This window comes from Grammomys surdaster, unplaced genomic scaffold (genome assembly GCF_004785775.1).
Source record: "Grammomys surdaster isolate TR1022 unplaced genomic scaffold, NIH_TR_1.0 126115, whole genome shotgun sequence".
Classification (NCBI taxonomy): Eukaryota; Metazoa; Chordata; class Mammalia; order Rodentia; family Muridae; genus Grammomys; species Grammomys surdaster.
Window position 1 is genome coordinate 1884051 of NW_021620923.1, and position 16214 is coordinate 1900264.

Here is a 16214-nt window from a genome sequence, read left to right on the forward strand (position 1 = left end):
GAGTGCAAACTGCACTTTTTTTTTTTGTCACGGTGTTTAGAAAACAAATACCGGATCTGAAATTACCAGAGCACAATTTTGAGACTTATAAGGCAGGGCTACCTGCCTGACTTCACTTTTGATCCACTAAAATTGCTTCATTATAAAAACAGAACATGTGCATTTGCTACACAAACAGATCTTCTCATAAAGCATTCTTGCACATTTTTCTCCAAAGCCATGTTGCTTTCAGAGAGAGCATGGGGCCCTACAGCATCTTGTACAGGGCCGCATCACTGTATTAGCATGCTCATCTGTAAGCTTGTCAGTCATGGGGATAACGTAAAAACGTCCTGAGTCCTGCGCACTGGAAAGCTAATGAATAAAATTTGATGAAACAAAGATGTTGGCTGTAGTGGGTTTAGCCTAATGCATTTGAGGTATAGAATAGAAAACTCTTTAAGTAAGGAAGGATGATAGAGTAATTTATCTAAATTGACAAAATTGATGGACTGGATTTTATAAGTGTATATCATACCTTATAATTTGCATAATTGTTATAATTGCGTTCAATTTATATCTGAGAGGAAAGAGCCTTTTTAATTGGACAAAAGGGGGGAAATATAGTGGATTTAGCTTAATGCTGCTTGTATTATAATGTTAATTTTGGTCCCCCCAAACTGCCTACACGAGTGTCTGCATGTAAGGCACTGATTGTCCCCAGTTGGTTCTGATTGGTAAATTAAGATGACGGTAGCTAATGGCTGGACAAGATAGAGATAGGCAGGACTTTTAGGATCCCTGGGCTTGGGACAGACAGGTAGAAGATCTGCCATGCCAGGAGAAAGAGAGAGGAGAGACACCATGACTGAGAAGAGTGGAGGGCAGACAGGCATGGCCGGCAATGTGAAGGAGCCAGGAGAGTGTGGCCGCATTGGTCATCCCTCTGGGTCCAGGCCAGCCAAGGTGGAAAATAGACTTTAGTAAGTAATAACTCAGGATGACCGGTGTCACAAGGTGGACTAACCAGGTGGAGGTTAGGAAGTGGCCCAGCTATCACACTGATTAAGGCATATCAAAATATAAAGGTAGTGTGAGTGTCTTTCATTCGGGAACGTAAAGGATTGGGGTGGGTAGCAAAACCACCCGCTGCCGGAATTAATGGATAAATAATTTTTACACCAGTTGACCGAAAGAAATATCAGTGTCCTCCCCTCTGCCCGTCCACAACTAATGCTATTCCACGTTCTCTTTGTGGAGGCGGAGTACACATGCAGTAATGAATGGGTGTCCTAGACCGCTGGTGCCAGGGAATCAAACTGTGGTGCACATGCTCTTTCAACTCTACTTGGTAATGCAGCACAGGGAGGAAGGGCCTGAGATGCACTGCGCTGTGCTGTACCCACAGTAGAACAGACTGGCATCGCAGACTATTCGACGGTTGTGTTTTCTTCGCTAAAGCACAACAAACGTACTTCTGACTTAGCTGGGGAGTGTATATTTACTCAGTTAAAACGACTATTTACTCCCTGCTTATAACGTGTGAGGCATTGTGCTGAATTCTTTAAATGTAGGTACACAGTTTAATCATCACAATTTTACGGACCCAGGCTGCTAGCATCCATATCTTACAGGAGAGGAAACTGGGACATGGGAGGGAGGTTAGGGTACTTGTCTCCACAGTGAGTGGCAGACGCGAGCAATGTCTCCAGTGTCCGCGCGCTGATGTGGCATGTTACTGATGTGTCGTGTTCCAAACACACACAGAAACCTGTGGGGATTCCTTGATCCTCCCAAACACTCCGTAATTGGAACAATGAAGAAAATGTACCATAGTCTCAATAAAGCTTCAAAAATTGGGCTATTCAATTATTAAAGGTGTTGATAAAAGCATGTTTTGAAGACCGATGTTGCTGCAATGTTGAAATATTCAACATTTTATACATAAGCTGTGGCATGGATGTTTGGGGTGTGAAATAGATGATGTAAGCGACAGGAAATCTGCATCCAGTCATCGTTACGTTTCTTATTTTCTTTCCCCTGAATGCAAACCTGGAGTGCTGTCACCGTTGAAGTTCTGCATTTTGGTGTGAGACACAATGGTATGTATGAAGTATAAGTCAAGTGGAAATTTCCCAGACTGGCTTGAGTGTTTCAAAAGGAAGAGACAGTGTTTTGATGCTACTGATTCCCTCTGTAAACACTGTAAACACGTTTACAGTGAGTGCTCTGATATTATCAGGAGCTTAAAGCTTCTTATACAGACGGGTGATTTGAAGCAGGAAGGAAGATGAGCAATCACACCCCGGGCTTCTGTTTGGACTTGAGTTTGGAATGAAAAGTATTCTCAGGGAGAAGGTAAAACATGACTCTCGTTCCATAACGAAGCTTAAAGTGCCAGGTGTGTGTGGCAGAGGTCTTGGTAGAAGGGAAGGGTAAGCACAGATACTGTTAAGGGGGTCACCTGACTTCTGCAACCAACAATTCCGAGGGCTATGTTTATCCATTTAAATCTATGGAACTAATGTGTAAGTTTAGCTGCTCAACAGAAGCAAAGCATATAGCGGCTACTGGCTTAAGCAGGTTAAAAATAATTTTACATGATTGCGTATATTAAGAGGATTTTTTTGAATCACGACAAACAAAACAAAACAACAAAGGACCCAAATGTGTCCCAAAGATTACATGCCCATTGCCTTCAGTTCTGGGTTTTCCGTTACTTCAGATATTCCTATCTCTCACTCCAAGAACGCTTATTTGAATTGATAAACCACAACATAAATACCATACCACAGAACCTAAGAGCTGTGGAAAAATTATGCAGAATCCCAGCAGTGAAGGCTGCCAGCCTATCGGCTGCGGCCTGTCTCCACGGACTGGGTGAATGAGTTTCAAAGCCCCAGGTTCCATCTAAGAGTTGCCAAGGTTTTTAAGAGAAGCAAGATGTGGGTTTTATCCACTTCTGTCTGTTTGCCCCTGACAGGAAATGTGGTGTTGGCACATTAACCAGGCAAAGCTGACCTTCGCACACCCCCCCTCAGGTTTCCCTCTTTTTTCTTTTTTCCTGGTTCATGTTGTGGTTTGGAATTTAAGTGGGTTTTCTTGGAAGAGGCAACTGGAATATTTGAGGCATGAGAAACAAATGGGTAAGAAGAGCTATTTAATATTACTATGCTCCATCTGGATTACCACACACTTGGTCCTTTGCATGCCGGGAGCAGATCACGTGGTATGACCACAATGCTCATTCATCTTTAAGGGATAAATAAATCTACTGTGTGAGAAATTCTAACTTCTTTTTTTTTTTTAACATAGCCTCTTCTCTTATAAAATGAAAAAAAAAATCCACTTCCAAACAACAAACCTTTAAAACAATCAACAACAAAATGGGGCCTTTGGCATTCATTTATCTATCAAGCCATTCATCCTTCTCAAAGAGTGTATCAGTGACAGTGTTGGAGTACAGTCACTGAGTTTTCTGATGTCATCCAATAAATCAGCTTGATGACGTAAGAAAAACGTATTTATTGGGCTGGGAAGAGAAGCCAGTCAGTAAGGTGTTGTGCAGGCATGAGGAACCAGGTTCAATGCCCAGAATCCATGTAAACAGCTGGGCGTGAACACTTGCTATCCCAGCTCTGGGGAGGTGGAGACAAGGCTGGAACCCACTGGCCAGCCAGCTTCACCTAAATGGTGAGCTTCAGGCATGCAGTTAGTTGTGTACCACCTGATGTGAGTGCCGAGAGCACAACGTAGATTCTCTAAAGCTATAGTTTAGTGACACTTTGATTTTTCTTTTTCTTTCTTTTCTTTTTTTTTTATAAGATAGTCGATTTATTTCATGCTTAATTGAGGTAGTTCCATGGTATGTATTTCATCGGGAGCAATCAAAAGCAAGACTGGATAAGGGGATGTCAAGATTGCCAAGGGATGGTTAAGTAGAAAGTCATCTTTGGACTAACCTTATATACTGCACAATGTCATGATCCAGCAGGCATAGCACACAATGTCACATGGGCTAGCTAACATGGCAGTCTAAGATTCTTTGGGGTTGATATACTGCCCTTGAATCCAGGGGTCTACCGATACTGGTTTCTTCAAGAATGCGGATATGCTCAACACACATCCCAAAGATCACTCTTGCCTAAACTGGCAGAGAAGCGTCAAGAATTGTTTTAATGAAACTAGATTAAGTTGGGACAGCTTGTGTTTTCTTCTAGAATAGGAGGGGGTGGGGGTGGGAATCTAGAGATTTCAGACAACTGACCCTAGGGAAGAGAAAAGGGTAAGATGCTCAGTGGATTCAGGGTGTGAAACCATCTGGTGTGAAGGTTTTGGCTGCGGTATCATTGACCTAGTGATGTGCCAGGTCCATTAGGATCCAGAATCTGAGATGTATGAAGAAACCCAGAGCTGAAGGGATAGACAAAGAGAACTCAGCAGAGACATTTGATATGGTAACACTTTCTCTGCCCCATCAATACAAAACATACACATACACAACTGTGCATTCACAGGCACGGCACACAAATACACACAACCATTCCATGGCTAGGAATGACGTCTCTTCCCGATGAACCATTTTCAGTATTCCATTCCCCAACTCCCCCATGAATAGCAACCGCCATGACAGTAAATAGTAGACTTTTAAAAGTGTCTATCTTTATTGTTCACCTTGTCCTTCTCACTATACTGTGAAATCCAGAGTGCGGATTTTATGCAGTGGCTGCTACTCAGTAGAAGTTTATTCTAGCTAATGTATCGATGTTTAAAATTGTGAAAAAAAAAAAGACAAAGCAACAACTAGTCATCCTGAGCTTTAACTGTGACTTCCCCCACATTCCTGAACCTTTCGCCATTATCCTGAAGAAAGTGATGGTCTCTAGTGAGTGCTGGAAATAAATACACTTCATCGCTAGGGCATGTGCTTTTCTTTCCCCCCTTTTGGTTTGTTTTTTTTGAGAAAGGGTTTCTGTGTATAGCACTGGCTGTCCTGGAACTCACTCTGTAGACCAGGCTGGCCCCCAACACAGAAATCTGCCTGTTTCTGCCTCCCAAGTGCTGGGATTAAAGGCATGCGTGTGCCACCACTGCCTGGCTAGGCATGTGCTTTTAAATGTAGACAGATCTGCCTTCATTGCTAGTGAATTTTCAAGCACAGAGTTTGGGAACTTGGCAATTCTTCATTTAAAATGGAACCATTTAATGCCACTCAACACATTTCTGCCCTTGTTTCCCACACAGTGATTTTGTTTCCATAGGTGGCAAATGCTTTAGCAAAGAGATGGCGTTTATATTTTATTTTTATGCATGTGCATGTGAGTTTGTCCACACGCCTTCATGTACAGGGGCTACTGCCAAGAAAACTGAAATCTACAGCTTAAGTATATCCACAAAAGGTGGTGGCTAAATAATCAGGCATTCCAGATTTACCTAAGAGGAAATGTTTCTATGCTAGAGGCTCATGCGTGAATGCCTGGGCTGTCTGGGACTTACATGGAATTCCCCAGCACACAAAAAATATGCTGTGGTTTAATTGGTGAATCTAGTGGATTTTTTCTCTTTTTTTTATGTCGACTTCTTAGGTTTGGGAGTGATTGGGAGGCTGGCTTTGTTTCACAGGTATGAAAACAAGAAGTTAATAGTATCCCAGAATGAAGAGATTAGTGCCTAATGCAAAGCCTTGGGCAGAGGTAGGAAACCTTCTTTCAAATCTCTCTTTGTTATACGGCAAGTTCAGTAATGTTCCTATCAGCCACTCCTTAGATTCAGGAATAACACCATATTCTAGTAGTTAGACACATTATTCATATCTACACTCAAAGGCACTCAGCAAGTTAAGCAAATTTGAATTATAAAATACTTTCTGTTGGTCGGGTTTTTAAATTTTTTCTTTTCTTTTCTTTCTTCCTTTCTTTCTTTCTTTTTTATCACTTTAATGTTACTGGATTTTTTGGGGGTGGGGTGGGAAGTGGGGGGTGGTGAAAAATCACCTTCTTGGGGAAAATCCTTAAGCCTGTGTTTTATCCCCTGCCCCAGCCTCTTTAAGCTTTCTGCCACCTCAATTTGTGATTTCTCTGTGAATACATTACAACTCACTGAATAATAATCACAAAAAAATACCCCATAAATGTGGGACTGAGGTTCATTTTTAATTAGAGGTGAAAACATCTCTTTGTTAACAAGCTACCTAGATTTCTTCCTTCAAATGTATTTCCCCTCCATACATAGATGTAGATGTGAATTATGCTAAATTCCTGCTGAGAACAAACATCACCCACAACTTCTGAGCAACTGCCCCCCGTTCAGCAGGTTTTCAGGGGAACACCTTTCTTTGATAGTGTCTGTTAGCCAGCTATATTTCTTAATCTTCCTAAGTGCCAAGGCTTAGTCACTTAACTCCTTTTAATCATCTGCTAAATCAGCAAGTCTGCTTTTCCTGGGTAGACTGCTCCCTCTCGTGGTCAAGAACTGAAATGCAACCCATTCATACAATAACTGCAGAAATTCCTTGGTCAACAGCTGAATGGAGAGATCATGTCAAAGTAAGTGAACAAATTCAACACGGAAGTTTAACCTTTTAACAAAGGAAGCAATGTCAACGACAAAAGAAAAATAATTGGAATACCCCTTCGGATTTAAAAAGCAAGCAGGATAATTACCTCCCTCCACTGCTGACGGCTTCACCTCCTCTTTGATAAGTTACTAGAATATTATTAAAAAAAAAAGAGAGAAAGAGAAAAATTAATAGACATGTTTGTATAGCAGAAGCCATTAAATTCATGAACATTTTTCTAAATGTCATTCAATCTCTCTTCCTACCTAGAAGATTTATAAAAACCACTGCAAGATGTCACAGAGTTTTGCTCCATCTAGGAATACTTCAGAAGGTAATTTTTAGACAAACTATATATAGTTTTTAATTTCTTAGTGTCTCAATATGATTGCAAGGAGCAAAATTTAAAACTCCAGGACACTGTTACTAAGCACAACTCATTCTGATGTGTATACCACTATCCATATGGATTTGTTCAGACTTTTTCACAAGATTAGATAGGTCTATGATATCTGTATGTATAATTTTAAATTTGAGGGGGGGAAGAGACATGGCTAGATTGTCTTCCCAGAAGAAACACAGAAGTAAACCAAAGATACATGGTCAAAAAAACCCTCTTTCCACATACAAAGACTTATGCCAACTTGTGACAACTAATGTGACCTGTTTTATACATGGCTTACGATTTTATTCGTGGCTTTTGATTTTATATGTAGCTTATGAAAACCCTTGGATGTTATGTTTCTATCAGATGTTATATCTCCAGCACACATGAATGAAAAAAAAATCTTAGTTTTTATTTTGGCCAGAACAAACACCGATTTATAAATAGTTAGGCAAGGAGTTAAGAAGATTAGCTTTCCTGTAAATACAGACACATTTTCTAAGAAGAAATGTGTTTTTAAAAGCTGCCAAGTTTCTGCTACTTAGAAAAACTCTAAACTGGAAGTCTGCTAGGGAGAGATAACTGTGCCCAGGGATCCCAATAACTGGATTAAAACCGAGGACACATAACTACAGGGACATCTTTGACTGCAGGTGATGGGAAAGAAACATCCATTCTGAAAGACACGGAATGGAAACAAGATGAAGACTCTGACTTGTTGAAAATGAGGTTTCATCTCTCACGTGAGAGAGTGATTTGGGGGTACCTCCAAGAATACTAATTCTACAGACAGAGAGTTCCGAAGGAGAGAAACTGTTCTGCTGCTGCTGGAAAACTTGGAGATTTAAGGCAAGGGGAGACTGATGCACTGCCCGGTGTGATCTAATCAGTCAGATGATTAGCACATTCAATCATGCGGGGGTGGGGGGGGGCTAGGAAAGGTGTGCTTGCTTCACAGAGACCATGCATGCACACGGGGCTGAGATGGGAAGTGGCATGCAGAATATGGACCTGCATTCAGTAGGCGGAAAAGCAGCACCAACTATGTCTACTCCAAATGCATGCCTGGCAGGAGTGAAGGAAACTGTGTACTCTACTATGTGAGTGAGTCCTTTCCCCGAGTTCCAGCTCAGAGTGAACAGGAACCAGAAACACAACAGCACCACACATGCCAAACTAACGTACAGAAGGAAGAGGTTAAGTGCATATAGATACCTGTTGGTGTGAAGGTAAAGGACGGGACTGAAAAATCAAAACAAAATATAAACTAGTTATTAAGCTGAAGAGAGAAGGGGAACATATCACATTAGTATAAATCAAGCAGACAGCTGAACATAAAACAAATGTAAATAACCAAGCCGGTAGGTCTGACACTCTGATATATGAACAACACCAATCTGAAGTCTAAAAAAAAAATGAAGCTTGTCTCTACAGGTACCATGCTGAAGTGTCTGACATTCTCGCACGCTCAGGAGGGGGACTGTCTGGGTTAGCCCGTGAATGACCTTGCATTTAGTAACACAGAGTCTGCACACGGCTTTAGTACAAACAGAGGTCCTCTGCTATTAATCACTTCTAAACACTGGTGATGGATTCTTAAACAAGTATTATCAGGGCTGTGCTGGGACCTTATCTAGACATCTAAAAGTAAATGCTTATTAGGAGGAATAATAGCGTCGGTGAAGTGTTCCTTACTGGAAAGAGAGAGAGAGAGGAGAAAAAGGTGAGTGAGTGAGAAAGAGAGAGAGAGAGAAAGAGAGAGAGGAGAGAGAGAGAGAGAGATACACAGAGACAGAGAAAGAGAGACAGAGAGAATATGAATATCATAAAACCATACTGCTTTACTGAGAATTGCCCAGCACCACAGAAACAGATTAACGTGTTTCCTTGTTTTTGTTAACATCACAAAATCTGTGAATGGATAGGAAAAGCAGTGGAGCTAAAACTCTAATTTCTTTGCCAAACTTTACATGCAGAAGCTTTTTCTAGGAGCAGAGAGAACACTTTTCTTTTTCTTTTTTAGACGCCATCCTAGAAGCTGAACAAAAGAACAATAACACCCCTCTGAGAACCTTCACTCCCTCTGCAGTTATAAATCTTAATCTAATCAATAATGCCTGAAATTGAACTACAGACCTCAAAAGTAGCTGTCTGGCCTCCCTTCCTCTCCCCCCCTCCCCCGTCACCTCGCCTTGCTGGGTGTGGGACAGCAACACAACAATTTCCATGTCATTTCATAGAGGGAGGAGACTGAATGATTTTCCAGTCTCTTCCCTTCAATTTGAAGGTAATGCTGTCCTAATAAAGAAAGCAGCAAAATTCCATTCCTTCCTTTCAGATTAAATCTTGCCTTCAACAAATCTTTAGGGCAAAGAAAACTGGAAAGCTGATTATTTATCATGTATCAAAAACAATGAAGTGTAGTTTTCATCCATGCATCAATAGGTCAGATACTGACGGTGGGATTGGAGCTTTAGTGGGAACGTGCTGGGAGCATCTTTGCTTCTTTCCAAACCACTGCATACATACTTCATACTTGGGAGAACAGCAACAGACCCCTCAGCACATACTTAGTTTATCCACTGGCCTTCACATACATATAGGCCCACTTTAAGAATTCTATTGTGTTTTTTTTCTCCTCAGAATGTTTAAAAGTTATTATAATTTAGCCACATGAAAACAAACCAAAGCAAACCAAAACTCCCTCCCATAGTAACAAGTCCTCATAAAACACAAAAAAGGAGGTGCATTTGAAACTAAATCTATTCAAGTAAGAATGGAGTGTGTGAACATTAATTTGTGATTACAAGGACATAGGAAAATAGAAAACAGGTCCTTCTGCTCACCCTAATTTGTGAAGATAAAGGATAAAGGAAGAAAGGCCGGTACTAAATGGAATTTTATCCACTGAAACCTAACTTCATCCTCAAACCCTCTACGAACATGGTTAACACTCTATATGCTCACTGATGTTAAAGATCTATGCAGGAGGGTACAGACGGGTACTCAGGATTCCTGCACATCACACCTACGCTGAGATACAGTGAGACCACATCAAAAAACCCCCACGGGCAGCCAAAGCCACACTCTGACTGGATGTTGTAGAGGCAAATGCAAGTTTTGCACTGATCTCTTTAAAATATGCCATATCTTCTCTTATTAAAATCTCTGGTATTAATTTTTTTTTTGGCATAGGCAATTTAAGATAACACAACATACTTTTTAAAAAAATGCACAGAGAAAGAATTACAAAGGAAAAAATGTCAAATCGAGGACAGCAGAATCAAGGGCTCATTAAATTACATTTGTCATTACGTTTCATGATTTCTGCCTCAACAGAAGCTAATTGAAAAGACAATGGTATTAGTTGGATAGCTCTGGGGAGGGCACATAGGTGTTTTACTGGCATTATAAAAGGACATTAGTGAAGGAAAAGAATGCTTTAAGAACTAGGAGAGTTTTGTGTCTTTAGATCTCAAGACAACAGAGAGTGGTTAACCTGCTACAATTACATAGTGAAGACACTTCACTGTAATAGGAAATGCTCGAGTTCAGGAGCTGGATGCTCACCCAGTCAAGGCGTTGATGGAGGTCCTTCAAACAGAAAATACAAGGAACTCCGAATTTAAATATTACTCATGTTTCTTAACTCAAATCATATTGTAAAGACAGACTCCAAGAGCACACTCCTTCCCCAGCCGCCCACCCCCTACAAACTTGTCTACATTGATCTGGACTCAGAGGTTCATATGGTCAACATGTGGCTGTCATTGTTCCACTTTGTATACACAACGTGCCACACTGTCTTTGCGGTGGCCCTAAGCCCTTTGTTGTTTCACAGGCTGGGACACTGACAGAATATATGTCTGGAAAACAAAAAGTACTGGTGACAACCCTAGGGACATTTACATATGGAGAGGAGGCTGCAGAGCCCACCAGGGATTCATTTTCACAGGACTGATGACAATCTGGCTCAATTCTTTTGTCAAGCTCTTTTGTAAGCAAGGGCACAGTTTAGCTTGCTGACCTGGAATCCTGTCTAACTGTGTAAGAGGTATTTGAGTTCCACTTTGCACTGATAGTACTGACTTAGACACACAATTACTCAGTGACAGCACTTTGCCAGGACATGTAGAAAGTGTTTGCCTAAGAAACACGGCGAGATTAGAAAGGAGGTAATGATTGGTCAAGGGATATCCTTATTAACACTCTTCACAAACTGCTTTGCAGCAATATAAACCTCTTATATCAGGGTGATGTATGGCCCCTCTAACTAGAGTAAGTCATAATGTTACCACTAATATCATGGTATTTTTTTAAGAACAAAAAACCACATCATTTTGAATAAGGATAGAAAAGGGGGGTTATCCACTAAACACTGATGTGTAGCTGATCTATTATAGCCCAAAGTTAATGGACACATGGGAGTGGAGCAGCGGCAAGAACCAACTCAGAGAATAAAAATTAAACATCAGCAGTCTCCAAGATCTGAGGGTCTGCTGCAAAGGGGTCTTTGAGCCCCTCAGCCTATGTAGCCCATCCTCAAAGCTTTGAATTATAGCAAACAGTGCATTCTAAACCTGTGTAGACATTTTAACAAAAATCATTAGTTAGGTGTATATAAATATTCAACTCCACAATGCTAAATCTATGAATGATAGCTAAACCTCCTCAATCTCCCACCTAAAGCACCCCGCACAGCCATCATTTCTACGCACTAAGGGGAATTATTATACACAAGTAAGTGGCAGTAACCGCTCATCCATAAGAACCAAACAAAAGCAAATGAAAACCCCCAAGCAACAACACCAAAAAAAAAAAAAAAAACAAAAAAAACAAACTGATCCTGAATTTAAAGCCTGGATTTCTAATTCCTATGACGGACAATTTCAAATTTCCGGCAAGAACATAAAATAAAATATCTGCCTGAAAGTATAGGGCAAACTCTACTGCCTAGGTGGGCAGTGGGTTCTGAGAGGCTGACATTTCTATTTGCTGTCCTGCAATCCAGGCAAGTTCCTATGTGGACAGTGGAGCACTAACAGCACGACCGAGGACCTTCATTTACTAAAGCCATTTAAGGAAGGCTGTGTGACATAAACAGCATATTATGAGTTTGAGATAAAAGGTCTTATGGCCGGCACACCTTTCCTGATACCCGCATATGTGCTGGTGAGCCCGTTTCTCTTCTTGCGGTGTCTGTAGAGCCAGATGCTGAAGACCATGAGGATAATCCAACAGGCTGCCCCGATGCCCGCAATGAACGCTGGCTGCTTCACCACATCTGAGATCTGCTGGGCAAGGCTTACTTGGTCCTCGGGAGACACGGGGTTTCCATGAGAATCTGAAAGGCCATCTCCTAATTAATAAGGGTCAAAAAAAACTCGACATGACGAGCCTACCCATGCATTCAGTATAGATGGCTCTCGTTTTATCTTCTATTTGGACAATCATTTCTCTTTTGCCTCAGGCACCACAGGGAAGTTGTGATATTTTTCAAGAAAAAAAGATTCATATTTTTCCCTACATTTTCATTCCAAACAAATAAGTCAAACTTTAAGACACATACTTAAAGACAAATGTGTACTGTCCGTTTATTATAGAAAACTCTGTGTAGGTGTTTCAAGTGGGGTTCATAGGGCAAAACTAACTAGAGATACCAACGTACCTGCTAAAACATGGAGTAATTTAATGTGTTCATATAAACAAGGGGTATAGAATGAGTAAATGTTGGAAAAACAAACTTTTCTCACACTTCTATAGGAACTCTCAAATATTTACTCCAAAAATCATAAACATGGGTCAGGCATAGTGACATGTAGCTTTAATCTCAGACCCACAAGACAGAGGCAGGTGGGTTTCTGTGAGAACGAGACCAGCCCAGCCAGTTACACAGTGAACCTCTCTCTTAAAAATGATGTGTGCGGTGTGCGGCAAGGAGCAGAGAGGTGGGGGTGAGAACAGAAATTTTACTTTTTCTGTAAGTAGAAAAGGAGTGTGCTCATTCCCTTCCCGCAACTATTTTGCAGGATCCTTAACTGTCTTAAGTAACACAGTATCTGAACAATATTCAGAAAGAACTGTAAGACTGGAGGCCACTAAAACACTGTCAAAAATTAGCCTCGCAAGAACTGTGACTAATCTTTCTCTTAAAATAATAATGATGGTCAGCATTAGATATAAGAGAATATTAAATATGTAGAAGGATCATCAAGTGTTATGAACAGCCAAAAAGGACTCATATTTTCTGTTAAGACATTTTGATTCAAAAATTAAAAATTGATAAAATATATGGGTAATAAAATTTACTTACCTCACATTTGTTTTAAGCCTACGGTAATGTCTCTGAAGCCTGCGGTTCTTAGTTCAGGTCCCACAGAGCAAGACTCTTGCAGGAAACCAAGGTTGTTGCTCTACCCTCAAGGCGGCCCATTTTGTTGGTCCAGACTGGTGCCCAACTTGACCCTGCCCGATGAGCCTACTCCCCACTCATGGCCGTGGGTTACCACTCCTCCCCACAGCATACCGTGAAACTGGAATGCTTACCACTCCTCCCCACAGTATACGGAGAAACTGGAATGCTTTGCCATTTTATTATGGTTGGTGCATTCTTGGTTATTATTAAATCATTTAGCAGAAAGAAAAATCGCTATCCTGAACTCTTGTAGTTTTATGTTGGTTTGGATCTATTCCCCTCTTTTTATTGATTAATTTTGTTATTTGATACACACAGTATATTGTGATGATTCTCTCCCGACCCTAGTTCATCTCCTTCCCATTCCCTCATTGCCACCATTTCCTTTCTCAGATTCACATCTTCCAGCTTTGCTTTGTGACCCACTGAAATTAACCAGGGCCATGACCACTGGACTGGAACTATCCCATGGAGTCTGGCCCAGGCATCCGTGAGCACACAATAAAGGGACTGGTTTCCTCTTGTCCTAACCTCGTTAGCAGCCAACTGAACAGCAGTGAGCGGCGGAACCGTTAAACTTTTATAAGAATGTATGTGCATCTATGTGCATACATTTGTGCGCAAATGTAAATGTGTGTGCACATGTGGGTGTGTATGTCTGTGTATACACATATGGAGGCACTGAATGTTTTCTTCAACCTTAGTTTTTGAGAGCGGGTCCTTCACTGAATATAGAACTCATTATTTCAGCTAATCTGGCTGTCAATGAGTGACAGGCATCTGCTTTTCCCTGCCCCTCCAGGGCTGGGATTTGGGAACCACACCTGGGCACTAGGGATTTACATGGGTACTAGGGATTCCAGTTTGGTGCCTCACACTCAGCACTGCAAGCACAGATCCATCTTTGTGGTTCTGTCCTTCTGTTATCTCCCAGTCTTTAGGATGGACAACCCAGAAGTGTATCTCATATACTTGCGTCCTTGTGACCAGCTTTGTATGGAACACAGAAGTTCAACCTACTTCACTGACTCTACTTGCTCTCTACGGATTGTGCACATGTATGTTAGTGACAGCTTCTTAGTGAGGAAGCCACACTACTGAATCCATCAAGGGTTCCTCTCAGATCAATTAAAGGCCCTGCGGGAAACCTCTGAGTACTAACAAAGATCACACCCCACAGGCCCTCTCTCTATAGTCACACCTTCAGGATGAGTGAATTTCTCCTATTCCCAATTGACACTTGTCTGGACTTCCTTCCTTGCAGACCTGTGTGTAATAAACTGCTTCTGTTACGTTACATCTTTGGTCCCACTGTCTCGTTCATGTCTCCCTAAAGACCCACATGCCCCACCCTCATTCATCCTCGTCAAAGGTGTCCTAGAGAGGGGCCATATAGTCAGATTGCATATGACAGACTAAGTTCTCTGTGACAAGGACATCACGCATGATGTTTAGGCATATAAATACCCACAACTAGATGGTTGGATCCCTGCAAGGGAGGGCTGGTTTAGAGTCACTCCATAGAAAAGAGTACTCAAACCCAAATCAGAGACTTAGAGAATTTATGCTAATACAATCTGTACTGCAAGAGCAGAATTTGAGAGTTCCTAAGCATATTTTTTTTCCTGGAAAAATGGTTGACACAACCAATTCTACATATATCACATTTCTTAACTTAAATACTGCTTTTGGTTTATCAAATGATACTGCCTCTCGACAAGACAACTGGTAGGAAAAATGAGTGGCTTTCATGAGTCTCAGTGTACTGAGATTGCCTAAGGAATACAGTACTTCTCTCCATGTGAAATGTCTAAATACCTCTTCATGCTCTGTGTGTGCATGTGTGTGCATATGTGTGTGCATGTGTTAATATGCATATGTGAGTGCATATGTGTGCACATATGTGTGCGTGAGTGCGTGTGTACACGTGTACATGTGTGCATGTGTTCCTATGTACATGTGCACACATGTGTGTGGTGTGTGTGTGTGTGTGTGCAACAGGCACCTTTTCCTTGACCAAAACTGCTAACTTCATCCTACAGAGGGTCAAGGCTGAAAAACTCCATCTTGACATGCAGTCAACTGTTTTCAACTGTTTGTTGACTGAAAGTGTTATTTCCTGTCCCAGACCCTTTTATCTCTGGTTGGCCTAAGAGTATTTCATCCTTTCAACGTTCACCAGGCAGACCTATTCTTTTCATTCTTAATTCATCCTTTGTATTTGCTAGGTTTATGGATTTCATGGCTGTTTGTGCAAGGGTAAGTTGGGTACTTTAGATTTTATAGAAACAGGCATGGGAGGTTCCAACGAAAGTCACCAGACGGGCTAACAGAATAAAGTGTAGTGTGACTAATGAATTAAAATGGCCGCGCAGTATCTCAGGCTTCCTCTCATTGCAGCTGAGGCTATCTGAAAATATGAGAAACTGGAACCCATTTATAATTAAAAAAAAACCAATTTGACTCTTAAATATATTTTGATAAAAAATTTAATAAAATTACTCATAGTCTCTTTTGCCAATTCATCTTCCAAAATGATAGAACGAAAAGGCAGTGTGCTATAAAAGCCAACAGTGCCAATGGGATCATGGCAAAGTAACTTACAATGCTAAAAAATAGATATTGCCATTGACCAAAAGTGGATGAATGTGTGTTTGTGTGTGTCAACTTATATTTGTTCCTATATGTGTTATAAAATTTTTACAGATGCATTAGGCAATTTTTTTTTAGTTCCCTGTACTGCTTGAAATAAACCAAGAAGCTATTTTTGTCTAAAAGGATAAGCATGCAATAATTACTTACAAAGTTGCTATATGGAAAAGATAACTTAAAAAATTATTACAGTGTAGTCCATGGTGGTGAGTGAGTCAGCAAGTTTT

At 41.0% G+C, this 16214-nt stretch overlaps 1 protein-coding gene across 1 annotated transcript in view; it reads right to left on the reverse strand.

The window, feature by feature from the left end:
- Robo1 (roundabout guidance receptor 1) overlaps positions 1–16214 on the reverse strand; it is a 373399-nt gene that overhangs the window by 44234 nt on the left and 312951 nt on the right. The window contains exons 17-19 of the mRNA XM_028756251.1: positions 13648–13691; positions 12079–12214; positions 6642–6684 (exon numbers count right to left, since the gene is read on the reverse strand). Of these exons, the coding sequence (XP_028612084.1) occupies positions 6642–6684; positions 12079–12214; positions 13648–13691 (223 nt within the window). The remainder of the gene's footprint in view (positions 1–6641; positions 6685–12078; positions 12215–13647; positions 13692–16214) is intronic.